The 17,807-nt window shown below is 46.4% G+C and overlaps 1 protein-coding gene across 1 annotated transcript in view; it reads left to right on the top strand.

Annotated features, from left to right (window-relative positions):
- The window catches only part of vps13a (vacuolar protein sorting 13 homolog A), a 609,759-nt gene that overhangs the window by 375,224 nt on the left and 216,728 nt on the right, over positions 1-17,807 (top strand). The window contains exons 45-46 of the mRNA XM_068029994.1: positions 4,119-4,279; positions 11,293-11,408. Of these exons, the coding sequence (XP_067886095.1) occupies positions 4,119-4,279; positions 11,293-11,408 (277 nt within the window). The remainder of the gene's footprint in view (positions 1-4,118; positions 4,280-11,292; positions 11,409-17,807) is intronic.

Consider the following 17,807-nt stretch of genomic DNA (forward strand, 5'->3'; position numbering starts at 1 on the left):
GCAGAGCTTAGATCTGATCCGTTGGTTATGGGATCGCTTAGCAATGTCTATTGCATGCTGCTTACGCTGTTTGGCACGTAAGTAGTCCTGGGTTGTAGTTTCACCAAGTTGACACCTCATTTTGAGGTATGCCTGGTGCTGTTCTTGGCATGCCCTCCTGCACTCTTCATTGAACGATGAGAATGGTTGCAAGGATGAGGAACTTCAGTTATGTAAATAGGTTGGAGAAGCTGGACCTGCTCTCCTTGGAGAGGAGAAGATTAAGACAAGATTTGATAGAAGTGTCCAAGATCATTTTGATTCTGGACAGAGTAGAAAGGGAGAAACTGTTCCCTTTGGCCGAAGGATCCTGATCCAGAGGACTGTGGGAAGGGATTGAAGTACCCATCTAAGCTGGTGATTCATCACATTTGTACTATGCACGCTACTCTGTGTGTGGGAAGTAATGGCCAGCTCGGGTCTGCAAATGAAACCCAACCCGAGCCCGACAGAATCACATCCGACCTCGAGCCGGACCCGGCCTAAGTCCTTCCATTTTTTTCCCGCTCCCGGCCCGACCATCAGTTAACCTACCTTCCGTTTTTTACTTTGTTGCTTATCTGTACAAGCTTAAAATAACTAACAAAATCACCTTTCAAGTCCAAAAAGTACGTTAACATTGGAGCCACTTACCTGAGGTGGTGATAGAGCATGTCCGACCTAGCCCGGCCCGATCCGAGCCCAAATGCCGGACCTGGAAGTGTGACCTGACCTTATCCCAACCTGACACATGTCGTCGGGTCCTGTTGGATTCGGGCTGGGTAGCCGGCCTTTAGTGGGAAGGGATTCAGTCGGTCAGAGTGTCTCCTGAGATATCAACTTGTTCACTCTGATTAAAAATATTTTGTATGTTCTGAATGTGAGAAGAGCTTTAACAACGACATGAGGAAAAACCTTTTTATGCAGCGAGTGGTTAGAATCTGGAATGCATTGCCTGAGTATGAGTGGAGGCTGATTCGATTAAGGCCTTCAAAAGAGAATTGGATATTTATCTGAAGAGAAAAAAAAAATTGCACTTATCGGTAAAAGGTGAGGGAGTGGGACTAGGTGAGCTGCTCTTGCGAAAGCTGGCACAGAAAAAACAGGCTGAATGGCCTCCTTCTGTGACCATTCTATGATTCCAAGAGTATTCAGGTCAGACAAAGGCACATGGAAGCCAGGCACTAAGGGAATGTATGGAATGCTGGATGGTTTGTTTTATAAATTTGGTTTGAAATTTGTGCTTTGTGGTGGCTTTTATTTTATCTTGGTGATCAAAAAGAAGATGAGATGGCCAGTAACAGAGGCAAGGTAATGTGTGTGACTTGTGTTGAATAGGGAATTGGGGTTGCTTTCACGGGTACATCAATTGGATGAGTCGATCACGGTTAGTCCAGCCAGAATGGGGAGGTGCTGATTTCCTCCTCCCTTCCTCTTCCTCAGCTGGTCACCATATACCTGGTGGTAAGGTTTGTGCCCTCATGATGGTGAGGTTGTGCAGCATGCAGCAGACCACAACAGAACTTGGCACACACTCTGCCAGGTACTAAAGGGCTTCTCCAAAGCTTTCCAGGAAGCCAAAATGTTGTTTAAGCACCCCAGTGGTCTGCTGAATCACATTTTGTGTGACAGCATGGCTTTTGTTATATGCACGCTGCTTACATGTGTGTGGGTTGCTTTCTGGAATCATGAGCCACGCAATCAGCAGATAGCCGTTGTCCTGTCGTAGCCACCCTCTGGTTCATTGTGGTGGCTCAATTGCAGGTGAGCAGAATGAAAGCATTATGACTGCTGCCAGGATATAGGCATTGACCTGCGTTATGCACTGGGTAAGGTCGCACACCAGCTGAACGTTGGGGGAGTGAAATCCCTTCCAGTTGCAAAGTAATGTGTCTGCAGTTAGTGGCACCCTGCACCAGGGGAAACCTACAATCCTCATGAAGCCACGTGCTTGTCTGTTTGGTTCTCTTTGGCAAGAGAATGAAATTTTAGTTGTATTTAGTTGTCTTTGCCTACAGATCCTCATTGGCCTCCCATATTGACTGCCATGTTTCCTACATTGCAATGGTGGCAACATTTCAAAAAGTAATTCATTGGCTGTAAAGTGCTTTGAGATGTTTGGTGGTCATGAAAGGTGCTATACAAGAGTCATTTTATATACAACACTGGATGTCGAACAGGGAGATGTTGCAAATATTGCTTGCTTCCACATGAAAAGAGCCAGATGCATAAAAGTTCATGGCCACAGTCATTTTCACAGCCATTGACAATGTTATCCTCACTTGCTCTGAGACTGCAGTTGTGGATGCAGCAGTTGTCAAATTCCAGTGAGCACCTCTTTTGTGAAATGAGGATGTCTGATGTACTCTTCCTCGCTGAGGTTGAGGTAGGAGAATTGCTCCCTGAAGACCCTGTGCAGAATTGGCCTCCTGCTGAGAGCCCTACTCCTCCTGCCTTTTAAAGTATCTTACCCTGCTCTGTATGTGTTGCCTTTGCTCATTCTTTCTGTCATCCTATAGACCAAGGGGATGCAAACTACTGTACCCATATCTGATAGCAAGTAGTTTATGCAGAATCCTTGCAAGTCAAGACTAAGTCTTCAGCACCTGCCACACCACTCCTTGTAGATTTTAACTTTAAATAACAGTACAAACCACCAAACACTTCCACAAACTCAGCTTCAGTGCGTAGAAATCAGTTATCAACTAACCTACAAGTCATTGATCCCTTTATGTAGTGCCGATGATGGTTCGGGGTGGGATTCTTTCCTGTTGCTGAACGCATGTTCAGCTGTGCGAGTTTTAGAGAGAGCATTTACTGGCCCATTGAGTTCCTAAATGGCAGCACTGTCATTAAATCAGCATTACATATTGATTGACTTCATGATCTTCCCACTCTGCATACTTCTGGCACAAAGTCCCTGCATGTTTGCTCATGCCCTCACCAAAATGGTGTTCAGCGCAGCTCTCACCAGAAGTGAGCAATTGTGCCACAGATGCCATTTGGAATCAAGTGCACCCACAGTGCTCAAAATACAGGTGCCATGTAACTGAATTTTGCAGCTGTCTAACCCAAGTGTAAGTTCAAATAGTTAATGCCAAGTACAGAAAGCAAAATGGGATTGAAAGAGAGAGAAAAGAGACAAAGAAAAGTACAACTTTTTTTTTATAAAGTCTACAAAAATAACAAGGAATTGGACTCTGCATCTGTAAAAGTTAATATTCAGTGCCGGACAGTTTGCTTGGCAATAACTAAAACTTAGCATGCTATTAAAAATGCACTAATACATGAATGGACAGGTAGTAACTACTTTTGGCATGTTTAGTGTGCATCCAGTACATAACTACCCCAACCTCATGCCCTTCCAAGTATTTGAATGACAAGTCTCTCAGCAAAGCTTATGGAGGAGGAAGGCAACTTCCGGATTTTGCGTGTAACTGGATGTGCGATTGTAAAAAGTTTCTGTGCAATTTACTCTTTAATAACGGAGAGTGCTGATAGCCTCACTGTAAGTTTTACTGCAATTTCTGGGCCAACGTCTGCAAACTTGATTGTTAAGGCACGTGGGCAGTAGACTCGCTGATATTTACTACATTGGTTTAAAGGACTCAGACTAATTCAATGGATTATATACAGAATAGAAGGTGTGAGGCTTTTTGTAATGTGTGTAATAACTTTCAGACATCTTAAACAATGGTCTCCTTGCACAGTCTGCTTTCTCCGTATCTTGTGTCACATGACAGGTGACACATTGACAGGTTTAGCACACTTTGGAAAAATGTGGAACAGTACTGAGGTAGATAACTTGTCTTGAGGCTTCTAAGAAATAAAATTACCATGTTTGTAAAACAAATATATGAAAAAGCTCTCAAAAGTCAAAATGTATATTGGGAAACTACTGAATAAAGTCTAATAATGTGCATATGTTTTTTTTTACTTTATATATAACAATTTGCTGCTGAGAGCCTTCTACAATCAATGCTAATTTGTTATCTGGGGCTATTACGGAATTGAATGTGTTCAAACAGGAAATGAGTAACATGTATCACTAGAACACTTCATGTCGCTCCTGTTCAGTAAACCATTTTCATTGCATACAGCTCCTCAGGGCCACACTCCTGCAGACAAAATTCCAGTAACGAAGTTAGGACGTCGTCTGTATAGTGTTACGCATGAGGAATCAACAGTTGAACGATCCATTGTATGTCAGATTGATGCAATACAAGGAAGCAAAAGAATAACAATCCGTTCCCCTGTTCAGGTATACTATTCATATTAGCCGCTGCAATTCTTTCAGAATATGGTAGTTATTTAAATATGTTGACTTTTTTTAATGCATGATTTGTTCTATTTGTCCCGCTTCATACACTTGTGTTTTCCAGAAAAGTATGACCCAAAAATGGAGCAGAGCAGTAAGCACAAATTGGAATGCAGCAAGTAAAGGGCTCATCATAATCCCCAGATAAGGAGCTGTGGTCCTGACATGTGCATCCATAACCATCTATTCCTACCCTCTTCAATTTTAAAAGTCAACAGCCAGTTAGGACTACAATACTCATTCACTAAGAACTGGGATATTCTTAGACCACCTGAGAGATCCCCAGTGGTTTCAATATTTACAGCAGAGGTAGTCCATAATCTGCTTAGGTTGAATAGAGTTTAATGGGCCAAGGAATGAATTATTTTAACATTTTATATTTTGTAGTACCAAAAAAATCCAGAGTGCATTCCCTATAGGAATCTGAGCCCTTTTGAATAAGAGCAGGGGAGTTATCCCCAGTCGCCTGGCCAGTATTAATCCCTCAATCAATATCAAAATAAACAGATTATCTGATCATCATCACTTTGCTGTGTGTGGAAGTTTGCTGTGCGCAAATTGGCTGCTGCGTTTCCTACATCACAGCAGTGACTAGACTTTTAAAGTACTCCCGCACCTTCTTCATCAAGAAAATTCTCTTCGATTGCTGCGGATTTCAAGCGACGGACGTCTTCTGCCTGCAGGATTTCCCCAGCAGTGGATACTTCGACGTGACGTTCCGGAACGTGGCGGGATGCATCAAGTTCCTGAAGGCGTTCAAGGAGAAAGGGGACCGGGCGCCACTGTCGATCCTCACAGCGGAGCCGCACTTCACGCTTCCGTCACAACGGGACCGGGTGGTGACGATTCACCTCTACAACCCCCATGTTCCAGTGGTGGATGTACTCACCTTTCTCGCCAGGTACGTCGAGGTGGCCGGCAGCAGCACTGATGTCAAGGACCTCTTTGGGATTTGGACCAGCAAGCGGCAGGTCAAGGTGACCTTGAAGGTTGATCCCAGTGGAGCCATTATCCACCCTCCCTCCAGCTTCGCTATCAGGGGAAGTCGAGGCTTCTTGGTCTACGCTGGGCAGCCCAGAGTTTGCCGCACCTGTGGCAAATCTGGTCATGTGGCGGCCAACTGCAGCACGGTTGTTTGCAAGAACTGTAAGGAGGAAGGCCATCAGACCAAGGACTGTAAGCAGACTAAGTGTTGCAACTTGTGTGGTGCGGCAGGCCATCTCTACAAAACCTGCCCCAAACGCTGCCTCAGTTATGCTCAGGCGGCAAGGTCCAAGGAAAGGCCGGGAGAAGGTTCGACGAAGGCGTCCGGTGTTCGAAAGGAGACCGGCAACCTTCTCCGCAATGAGGAACTTCAACCTGAGAAGGAGAAGGAAGGGGAGGCAGCTGAAACCAGCGACCCAGCACCTACCCTGCACCCGGAAACCCCTCCTCCACAGACAGAATCAATGGAGGAGGAGGCAGCAGATGGACAAACAGGTCAGTGGCAAGTGGTCCAGAGGAAAATCACAAAGATAAAACATCCCAAAGCGGAACAGGCCACCACCCAAACTAGTGGCAAGAGGAGGCTATCTTCTGAATCAGACTGCAACAACTCCTCTTCACTGGACGGGGGAATGCTGGAACGACAGCCCCTTCCAAGGAGATGGAAGATAAAGCATCCCAGCCCCTGGGCACTGGAAGCTGTGATGGGCCTGGTGTGCCCCAACCCCAAAGCGCCACACGTAACGACGTGGCGAACGTATCACAGCTCCGGGACACCGAGAGCAAAGACGCGTCTGGCGCACCTCAGCTCCGGGAAGCCGGGAGCAGTGATGTTTTCGAGGAGGAACAGATGGAAGCAGTAGAGGATAACCCAATCTTTGCTGCCTACAAGACCCCCCCGATGTCACCCCAGCGGAAGAACCCCTGCATGAAAAACCGGGAGGGGTTTCTGAGCCCAACTATTGTGAAACAGCTTGCTCACACGATGGGTATGCAGGAACATCCCGAAGGACTGGGACTAGCAAGGACAAATGGTATGGGAAGCAACAACTAACTTTAAAAAAAATGGGTGTAAAGATTGCTTCCATTAATGTGCGTAGCATTAAATCTACTACGTGATGTGTTTCAACCTTGGATTACCTCGCCAAGGTCAAAGCCGACCTACTGTTTCTGCAGGAGTGTGGAATACCACACCTCAGCACCTACAGGCAGTGGTCGCGATGGTGGTCCCACGGGCCATCGATCTGGTCGGAGGGTAATGATTGCCGTTCCTCCGGCCTGGGTATTCTGCTGCGGGGAGGTAACTTCACCATCTCCGAAGTTAAGGAGGTGGGGGGTGGTCGCTTCCTCGTAGCAGACGCAATGTACAACAACGCTCCGCTCCGGTTGATCAACGTGTACGCCCCGTTACAACACAGCGAGCGGCTGACCGTCTTCCAGCAGCTCCCACTGCTGCTGGTGATGTCCAGGCCGGTCATCCGAGGCGGTGACTTCAACTGCATCATCGATGCAGCTGGTCGATCCGGCAGTGACGACAGCAAACTGGACGCCAGGTCCAGATTCCTAATAGAAACAGTAAAAGATGCCAAACTGCACGACGTCTTCAGCAAACCTGCAGACGGAGCGCAGCGCAGATACACATGGTCAAGATTGGACGGGTCTGCCCGTTCCAGGATTGACTTCCTGTTTGTGTCCCGTCCCGTCACGGTCGGATCCACCGACGTCAAGCCGGTGTTCTTCTCCGACCACTGCCTCTTACTGGCCGACTGTCACTTACAGGACGACCAGCGGGTTGGCAGAGGGACGTGGAAGCTCAATGCTACACTGCTGACCCCAGAGAACGTTGAGGAACTCAAAAGGGATTGTAAAGGTTGGAGGACCGTGAAACCCCTCTTTGAGTCTCCAGTTCACTGGTGGGAAATGATTAAGGAGAACATCAAGAGGTTCTTCATCCACAAAGGTGTTCAGAGGGCGAGAGAGAGACAGAGGGAAATGTCCCGACTCCAGAAAAGTATGCAAAATCTGCTCCGGTTGCAGTCAATGGGGGTCGAGGTCAAGGAGGACCTCCAAGAGGTCAAGAGCCAGCAGGCCTCGCTCTTTGCCAAGGAGACCTCCAAGATCATCTTCCGGTCCAGAGTCCGCTCCATCGAGCAGGATGAGACGTGCTCACGTTACTTCTTCCAAAAGGTACGCAGAGAGCTCTGTCATCAGCAGCCTGAAGGAAGAAGATGGCTCGGTAACGTCTTCGCAGTTCGACATACTAAGGATCAGCAAATCCATTTATGCTGGGCTGTATGACGCGAAGCCCACAGACAGCAGAGCCTCCCAGTCCTTCCTGTCATCTATCACAGAGGTCTTAGATGACAGCAGGAGGGAGAGACTGGACAAGCCGCTAACTCTGGACGAGCTGACAAAGGCCGTTTAGTCCTTCGAGACGAGTAAAACTCCCGGAAGCGACGGCTTACCGGTCGAGTTGTACTCGGCCCTGTGGGACTGGGTTGGCCCGGACCTGCTGGAAGTATACGAGAGTATGCTCCTGGCCGGCAGCATGTCAGAATCCATGAGGAAAGGCATCATCACCCTCATTTACAAGCGGAAGGGGGAGAGGGCAGAAATCAGAAATTGGCGGCCCATCTCACTGCTTAATGTTGACTACAAGATTCTGTCCAAAGTCATAGCCAGTCGAGTCAAATCTGCTCTGGAGTTGGTGATCCACCCCGATCAGATCTGTACTGTACCCGGCAGAAAGATCTCTGATAGTCTCGCGCTACTCAGGGATACGATCGCCTACGTACAGGACAGGAGGGTGGACACCTGCCTCATCAGCCTGGGCCAGGAGAAGGCTTTTGACAGGATATCGCACACCTACATGATGGACGTGCTTTCCAAAATGGGGTTTGGGGATGGAATCTGCAATTGGATCCAATTGCTCTACACAAAGATCAGTAGCGCAGTCTCAATCAATGGGTGGGAATCGGAAAGTTTCCCAATCAAATCTGGAGTCAGACAGGGCTATCCTCTCTCCCCGATCTTGTTTGTTTGCTGTATTGAACCCTTTGCTGAGTCTATTAGGAAGGATGCGAGTATAAGAGGGGTGACAATCCCAGGCAGCGGAGGCACTCAGGTTAAAACCTCCCTGTACATGGATGATATCGCCGTCTTCTGCTCGGATCCGCTGTCCGTGCGCAGACTGATGAGCATCTGCGACCAGTTCGAACTGGCCTAGGGAGCCAAAGTTAACCACGGCAAGAGCGAGGCCATGTTCTTTGGGAACTGGGCTGACCGATCCTTTGTCCCCTTCACCGTCAGGTCAGATTATCTGAAGGCGCCGAGGATATGGTTCGGAAGGGCCGGGGCGTGCACCAAAACCTGGGAGAAGAGTGTAGCCAAGGTACAACAAAAGTTGAGCATGTGGGGGCAGCGATCTCTCTCCATTGTGGGTAAGAACCTGGTCATCAGGTGCGAGGCGCTCACGTTGTTGCTGTACGTGGCGCAGGTCTAGCCCATACTCGACTCCTGCGCTGTGGCAGTCACCCGAGCCATTTTCCGCTTCATCTGGGGATCTAAAATGGACCGGGTCCGGAGGGATACGATGTTCAAATCTCTGGACAAGGGTGGGAAAAATGTACCCAACGTGGCCCTCATCCTGATGACCACCTTCGGGTGCGGCTGCATCAAGCTGTGTGTAGATCTCCAGTACGCAAACTCCAAGTGTCACTACGTGCTGAGGTTCTATCTGTCCCCGGTGTTGCGAAGGATGGGCCTGGTCACATTGCCGCGGAATGCTCCATGCAGTTGGACCGTGCCGTACCACCTATCCTTCGTGGAGCAGTTTCTGCGGGAAAACACCTTTGACCGCCGATCCATCTGGCAGTGGTCTGCACGTAATGTCCTCAAGGCCCTACGGGAAAAGGAGACGGGGGATCCTGTCGGATGGTTCTCCGAGCAGACGGTGAAAGTCATTTGGCGGAATGCCTCATCGCCAGAACTTTCAAACAAGCACCAAGATGTAGCTTGGCTGGTGGTGAGAAGGGCCCTCCCAGTCAGATCCTTCCTGCACGCCCGAAGTCTCGCCCCCTCCGCACAATGCCCCCGCGGTGGCTGTGGTGGGGAAGAGATGGTTGCCCACCTACTCCTGGAATGTGTCTTTGCAAAGCAGGTGTGGAAAGAGATGCAGTGGTTTTTGTCGAGGTTCATCCCAAGCAGCTCTGTAACACAGGAGTCTGCGCTGTACGGGCTGTTCCCAGGGACGCACACCGAGACAAACATCAACTGCTGCTGGAGGACTATCAATTCGGTGAAAGACGCCCTTTGGTCTGCCCGAAACTTGCTGGTCTTCCAGCGCAAAGAGTTGTCCACCACCGAATGTTGCAGACTGGCACATTCTAAGGTCCAGGACTACGTGCTGAGGGACGCACTAAAGCTAGGGGTAGCCGCAGCAAAGGCTCAATGGGGAAAGACCACAGTGTAAGGTCCCCCCACCATGCTGAACTGAGGGGCTGGATCCATGGGAAACCCCTCGAACTGTATCGGGAAAATTTTGTGTGCTGTAAATGTAAAAATGTATATGGCATGACAATGAAATGGAAGGGTTGTGAGGCAACTCATGATTGTACAGAAGGAAACTGATCACCTTTGCACTGTTTGTATTTTTTGACTTGATGCTGTTTTTAACTGTTCGGGAATGTAATTTTTACAGATTTTTATGAATAAAGTATATTTTGGAAATAAATAAAAAAAATTGGCTGTAAAGTCATTTGGCAGAAAGCCTCATCACCATAACTTTCAAACAAGCACTGAGACGTAGCTTGGCTGGTGGTGAGAAGGGTCCTCCCTGTCAAATTCTTCCTGCGCGACTGGAATCTCACCGCCTCCGCATGCTGCTCTCGAGGTGGCTGTGGTGGGGAAGAGACTGCTGCCACCTTCTGAAATGTGCCTTTGCAAAGCGGGTGTGGAAAGAGCTGCAGTGGTTTTTTGTCGAGGGTCATCCCGAGCAGCTCGGTAACACAGGAGTCTGTGCTCTACGGGCTGTTCCCAGGGACGCACACTGAGATAAACTTTCACTGCTGCTGGAGGACCATCAATTCGGTGAAAGACGCTCTTTGGTCTGCCTGAAACCTTCTGGTCTTCCAGTGCAAAGAGTTGTCCACGACTGTTGCAGACTGGCACATCCCAGGATCCAGGACTACGTGCTGAGGGACGCACTATTGCTTGGGGCAGCTGCCGCAAAGGCTCAATGGAGAAAGACCACTGTGTAGGTTCCTCTCGCCATAGTGAACCGAGGGGCTGGAACCCATGGAAAACCCTTCGGGCTGTCTGCACCAAAATATGGGTTTGCTGTAAAATGTGCATTGCATGTAAAATGGAATGGAAGGGTTGTGAGGCAACTCACTTATATATTGAAAGAAACTGATTTCCTTTGCAGTTTCTGAAATGTCAACTTGGAGCTGTTTTGTAATGTATTATTTACAGATTTTTATGAATTAAATATATTTTTTGGGGAAAAAAATGCTGTAAAGCACTTTGAGATGTCTAGTAATTATGAAAGGTGCCATCTAAGTCTTTTTGTTGGGTCTGGGTCATCCTGCCTGCCTCCTTGGTCTGGGTCGATCTGCCTGCCTTTCTGACTTATTGCCTCACAGACCAGGGTGGAAACTTGGCACCAATGTCCTAAGTTGCTTGGCAGTCCACCCACATAAGTGATGCTCCTCAGTCATTATAGTGTTGGTTATCATAGGAACATAATGCTACATCAGCATGGTTGAGGCTAATATGATTGAAGTAATTTCATATGAATATGTACAAGTGAGGAGTTTTATAAAAGTTGGTATTTCAAGTAGTATTGCACTATCCACTACTGAAATATGGGAAAACTCAATGATGCAAAAGTTTTCATTTGGATATATATATTTGAATTTCTAAAGTGAATTTATAATGTTTTCCATCATTGAAATTTTTAATTTAAATTACAGATAAAGAATCACTTTTCGGTACCTTTCAATGTATTTGAAGATGTGGAATCTGATTTGAAAATCCTTGGTACAATTAAGCCAAATGAAGAGTTCAACGTCCCTTTGCTTTCTTACAGGTACTTAGAAAAAAATATTTAATTCAAGTATGGTAATTTTTTATGGAACCCTTTGCATTAAGTTTACAAAATTACTCCTGTGTTACATGATAGGTAAAAGAACCCAAGGAGGAATTCATTTTTCAGCACTTCTTTTATGGTTGAAACTAATGGGTTTTGCACAATTCAATATTTCTCAAAAAATAGCATTACATAGAATTTACAGCACAGCAACAGACCATTCGGCCTAACTTGTCTATGCTGGTGTTTATTCCACACAAGCCTCCTCTCATCTTGCTTCATCTCACTATCAGCATTACCTCCCTCATGTACTTCTCTAGTTTTCCCTTAAATGTATCTATGCTATTCACCTCAGTTACTCTTTTTGTGGTCGCAAGTTCCACATTCTAACCACTCTATGGGTAAAGAACATTCTCCTAAATTCCTTATTGGATTTATTGATAATATAGTTATAGACCCTAGTTTTGGACTCCCCCACAAGTAGAAACATCTTTTCTGCATCTACTCTATCAAAATCCCTTCATTGTTTTAATGCCCTCTATTAGTTATCTCCTCCTCCTATTTTCTAGAGACAAGAGCCCCAGCCTGTTGAGTCTTTCCTAATAATTATAATCTCTCAGGCTTTTTTTTTTTGGGTGGTGGTTCCGAAAAAAGGGCTGCACACACAACTATCACTTGCCTTCTTTCCCTTTCGATGCTAACAGGTTTGCTATGCATTTGTGGCATTTTTATTCTTATTTCTGAAAGGCATGTTTAAGCTCGGACCGTCCTTTAGATCAGGTTAATTGATCTTCTCTTTCAGAAGCTGACTAAGCTGTCAGTTTAATTTCTTCTCACAGCATATGGTTTTGTATTTGTGTAAAATTCTTTCAGATGCTGTTTTAACTGAGTTTAACCCATTTAAGAAGGTTAAAATGGCACATAAAGGCATTGCATAGCCAAAAGAAATACCCAGTGTTCAGCATGTTTCATTTTTTTTCTTCAACAATATCTTGCATTCATATAAACACTTTTAAGGTAGTAAAACATCCCAAGGCACTTCACAGGAGCATTCTCAGACAAAATTCGACACCAAGTCAGCAAAAGATATTGGGATAGGTAAGCAAAAGCTTAGCCAAACAAGTAGATTTAAATAGCATCTTAAAAGAGGAGAGAGCAGTAGATGCTGAGAAGTTTATGAGGGAATTCCAGAGCCTGGGATCTTGGCAGCTGAAGGCATGTCCTCCAATGGTGAAGCAATGAAAATCAGGAATGCACAAAAGAGCACAATTGTTGGACTGGAGACCATTATAGAGATAGGGAGGGGGTGAGGCCATGGAGGGATTTGAATGAGAATTCTGAAATCAAAGATTTTAAAATAGAGTATTTGCTTATCTGATTTAGAGCCCGGAACTACCTCATGTAGCATTTCAGGAAAATTGTACAATCCATAGATATTCATAGTCATCTCATTCTGATGGTTTTAGATAATACATATCCAGAACTAGTGGTTAAGTAAAATTATTGAATTATGCCAGCTGCATATTGTTCTCTGAACTTAGACAGGGAAGGATCTAAATATGTAGACGATGTGTCAGGAACAGAAGGGTTAACAAAATGACAATGGTGCCAATTACAAATGTTACTTGTGAATTATCATGATATGCATAGTTTATTTTAAGCAAACTACCAAACCCCAGTATGATTCATAGTTTTGTTTATTTAGGTTAAAGTCGCAACTAGAATATTATGTTCCAAACCAGAAAGGAAGAGCTTGCATTTATATAAGTGCCTTTCATGACCTCAGGACATCCCAAAGTTCTTCACAACCAATGAAGTGCACCTAATGTGTAGTCACCATTATAATGTAGGAAACGGGGTCATATGAACATACAGATTAGCAGCAGGGGTAGGCCATTCGGCCACTTCATCCTTGCTCTGCCATTTAGTAAGATTATGGCTGATCTGATTGTCTTCGCTCGTATCGCCTTAAACAGGCTCCAGAAACTGGCTGAGCGTGTCTATCCTGAGGCACAGTGTGGCTTTCGAGCAAAGAGATCCACTATTGACATGCTGTTCTCCCTTCGCTAGCTACAGGAGAAATGCCGTGAACAACAGATACCCCTCTATGTTGCTTTCATTGATCTCACCAAAGCTTTTGACGTCGTCAGCAGACGTGGTCTCTTCAGACTACTAGCAAAGATTGGATGCCCACCAAAGCTACTAAGTATCATCACCTCATTCCATGACAATATGAAAGGCACAATTCAGCATAGCGGCGCCTCATCAGACCCCTTTCCAATCCTGAGTGGCGTGAAACAGGGCTCTGTTCTCGCACCTACACTGTTTGGGATGATCTTCTCCCTGCTGCTCTCACATGCGTTCAAGTCTTCAGAAGAAGGAATTTTCCTTCACACAAGATCAGGTGGCAGGTTGTTCAACCTTGCCCGTCTAAAAGCGAAGACCAAAGTACGGAAAGTCCTCATCAGGGAACTCCTCTTTGCTGATGATGCTGCATTAACATCTTACACTGAAGAGTGTCTGCAGAGACTCATCGACAGGTTTGCGGCTGCCTGCAATGAATTTGGCCTAACCATCAGCCTCAAGAAAACGAACATCATGGGACAGGACGTCATCCATCAATATCGGTGACCACACTCTGGAAGTGGTTCAAGAGTTCACCTACCTAGGCTCAACTATCATCAGTAACCTGTCTCTCGATGCAGAATTAAACAAGCGCATGGGAAAGGCTTCTCTGCTATGTCCAGACTGGCCAAGAGAGTGTGGGAAAATGGCGCACTGACACAGAACACAAAGGTCCTTGCTCTACGGCAGCGAGGCCTGGACAACGTACGTCAGCCAAGAGCGATGTCTCAATTCATTCCATGTTCGCTGCCTCCGGAGAATCCTTGGCATCAGGTGGCAGGACCGTATCTCCAACACAGAAGTCCTCGAGGCGGCCAACATCCCCAGCATATACACCCGACTAAGTCAGCGGCGCCTTAGATGGCTTGGCCATGTGAGCCGCATGGAAGATGGCAGGATCCCCAAGGACACATTGTACAGCGAGCTTGTCACTGGTACCAGACCCACCGGCCGTCCATGTCTCCGCTTTAAAGACGTCTGCAAACGTGACATGAAGTCCTGTGACATTGATCACAAGTCGTGGGAGTTAGTTGCCAACGATCGCCAGAGCTGGCGGGCAATCATAAAGGCGGGGCTAAAGCGTGGCGAGTCGAAGAGACTTAGCAGTTGGCAGGAAAAAAGACAGAAGCGCAAGGAGAGAGCCAACTGTGTAATAGCCCCGACAACCAATTTTATCTGCAGCACCTGTGGAAGAGTCTGTCACTCTAGAATTGGCCTTTAGAGCCACTCCAGGCACTGCTTCACAAACCACTGACCACCTCCAGGCGCTTACCCATTATGTCTCGAGACAAGGAGGCCAAATATTGTGGCCTCAACTCCACTTTCCCGCCTACCCCTGATACCCTCTGGCAGCAGCAACTGTGCTCGAATTCACCTCAACCCAAAGTTAGAGGAGAGACCATTTTCTGTGGTTCTACCTTCAGATCCCAAACTAGAGGCTCATCTGGAAGCACTTGTGTGTGGTCATTGGGTAAGAATGGGATTATGTTCAACTGTGTTGCTGAAGTAGAAAAATAGACTGCTGGCACTCATTGTAAAGGCTTACATGAATGATCATTGGCTGCGGCATCAAAAGATGGCAAGTCCCTGTGGAGCTATACTCTAGAAAGATGTCAACAACTTCAGGAGAAGATGAGAAAATGAGCAAAATAAATTGTAACCAACACTAGGGCCACACAATTGAACATGGCCCGAAAACCGGCGCGGGATCGCAATGCAGGATTACTCCATGCCCACAACTTCTGATTCAGGTAGCACCCAAATTTCAAGCTAAGTACTAATTTAAATGATAGCAGTATCCAGCCAGAGCTACGCATGCTGTTGAATGGCTGCACACGTGAGCAGGAGGCGCAAGATTGAGACAGGCTAGCACAAGTTCAATCTAGCCTGTACCACAAAAGTAAAATACTGTGGATGTAGTCAGTGGCACCCTGCGCTAGGAGGAAGCTTGCAATTCTCGTGTGCTCACTCCACGCTTCACCTGCTTCTCTCTAGCCAGGGAAAATGAAATGTATCTAGTCCTCATGGAATATAGAGGCTCAGTGATCTCCCTTATGCAGAATTGGACGGCAAATTGGAAGATGTTGCAAATATCAACTGCTTCAGCTCGGATGGAGCCAGATATACACAAGTTTATTACCACGGTCACCTACAGAGCCACAGGCAATGTACTCCACACTCTGCTCTGAGGCTGCAGTTGTGGCTGGAATAGGTGTTAATTCAATGAGGATGTCCTTAGTGAAGTGGAGACATCTGATACACTTTTCCTTGCTGAAATTGAGGCAGGAGATTTGCTCCTTGAACACCCTGGTCTCCTACTGAGAGTTCTTCTCCTCTGCCTCACTTCCAGCAGTTTGTCCTACTCTGTGTTGTCTCTGTTCATTCTCCTGGCTATGTCCAAGGTAGATGCATACTACTGTACCCATGTCTGGGAGCAAGTGGTTTGTGCAGATTCCTTGAAATTAGGGCAAAGTCCTACAGCACATGCCATATCAGTCCCTGTAGACTTCATTTTTAATTAACTCTGGAAACAGAAATAAAAAACTTTATTAGGGGATTTTCTCCCTGTAGTGACTGACAATGGCCCAGGATATGGCTACTTCACACCTTCGTTCTTTCAGAAGAATCCATTCAATTCAGGAATGTTTCTAGCTGGGTTTAGGATGGGTGCAATTGATTCTTCTTAGCTTTGAAAGTAATCTTTTGTTCGTACCAGCAGTAGACTGTTTCAATGTACAAAGCCAGATCTTTTAACCTTCAGTGGCTATTTTGGAGCACGTTGTTCACCTTTTTAAAACGTCCATTTTTAGAACTCTTCAGGGTGAATTCTTGTTTCAATTGCTGCATTTTATGTGAGTGCAACAATATTGTAGGATGATGTTCTGGAGTTGAGTAAGGAAAGCATTTAGAACATAGAACATAGAAAAATACAGCACAGAACAGGCCCTTCGGCCCACGATGTTGTGCCGATCCTTTGTCCTCTGTCAAGGACAATTTAATCTATACCCCATCATTCTCCTTTATCCATATACCTATCTAAAAGCCGTTTGAAAGTCCCTAAAGTTTCTGACTCAACAACTTCCCCAGGCAAGGCATTCCATGCCCCGACCACTCTCTGGGTAAAGAACCTTCCCCTGACATCCCCCTTATATCTCCCACCCTTCACCTTAAATTTATGACCCCTTGTAACGCTTTGCTCCACCCGGGGAAAAAGTTTCTGACTGTCTACCCTATCTATTCCCCTGATCATCTTATAAACCTCTATCATGTCACCCCTCATCCTTCTCCGTTCTAATGAGAAGAGGCCTAGAATGTTCAGCCTTTCCTCGTAAGACTTATTCTCCATTCCAGGCAACATCCTGGTAAATCTCCTCTGCACCCTCTCCAAGGCTTCCACATCCTTCCTAAAATGAGGCGACCAGAACTGCACACAGTACTCCAAATGAGGCCTTACCAAGGTCCTGTACAGCTGCATCATCACCTCACGGCTCTTAAATTCAATCCCTCTGCTAATGAACGCTAACACCCCATATGCCTTCTTCACAGCCCTATCCACTTGAGTTGCAACTTTCAACGATCTATGCACATAGACCCCAAGGTCTCTCTGCTCCTCCACATGCCCAAGAACCCTACCGTTAACCCAGTATTTTGCATTCGTGTTTGTCCTTCCAAAATGGACGACCTCACACTTTTCAGGGTTAAACTCCATCTGCCACTTTTCAGCCCAGCACTGCAACCTATCCAAGTCCCTTTGCAGACGACAATAGCCCTCCTCGGTATCCACAACTCCACCAACCTTTGTATCATCTGCAAATTTACTGACCCACCCTTCGACTTCCTCATCCAAGTCGTTAATAAAAATCACAAACAGGAGAGGACCCAGAACTGATCCCTGCGGCACGCCACTGGTAACTGGGCTCCAGGCTGAGTATTTACCATCTAAGACCACTCTCTGCCTTCTATCAGTTAGCCAATTCTTAATCCAACTGGCCACATTCCCCACTATCCCATGCCTCCTGACTTTCTCCATAAGTCTACCATGGGGGACCTTATCAAATGCCTTACTAAAATCCATGTACACCACATCCACTGGTTTACCCTCATCCACTTGCTTGGTCACCTGCTCAAAGAATTCAATCAGGCTTGTGAGGCAAGACCTACCCCTCACAAAACCGTGCTGACTGTCCCGAATCAAGCAGTGTCTTTCCAGATGCTCAGAAATCCTATCCCTCAGCACCTTTTCCATCAACTTGCCTACCACCGAAGTAAGACTAA

Source organism: Heterodontus francisci, chromosome 4 (genome assembly GCF_036365525.1).
Source record: "Heterodontus francisci isolate sHetFra1 chromosome 4, sHetFra1.hap1, whole genome shotgun sequence".
Classification (NCBI taxonomy): Eukaryota; Metazoa; Chordata; class Chondrichthyes; order Heterodontiformes; family Heterodontidae; genus Heterodontus; species Heterodontus francisci.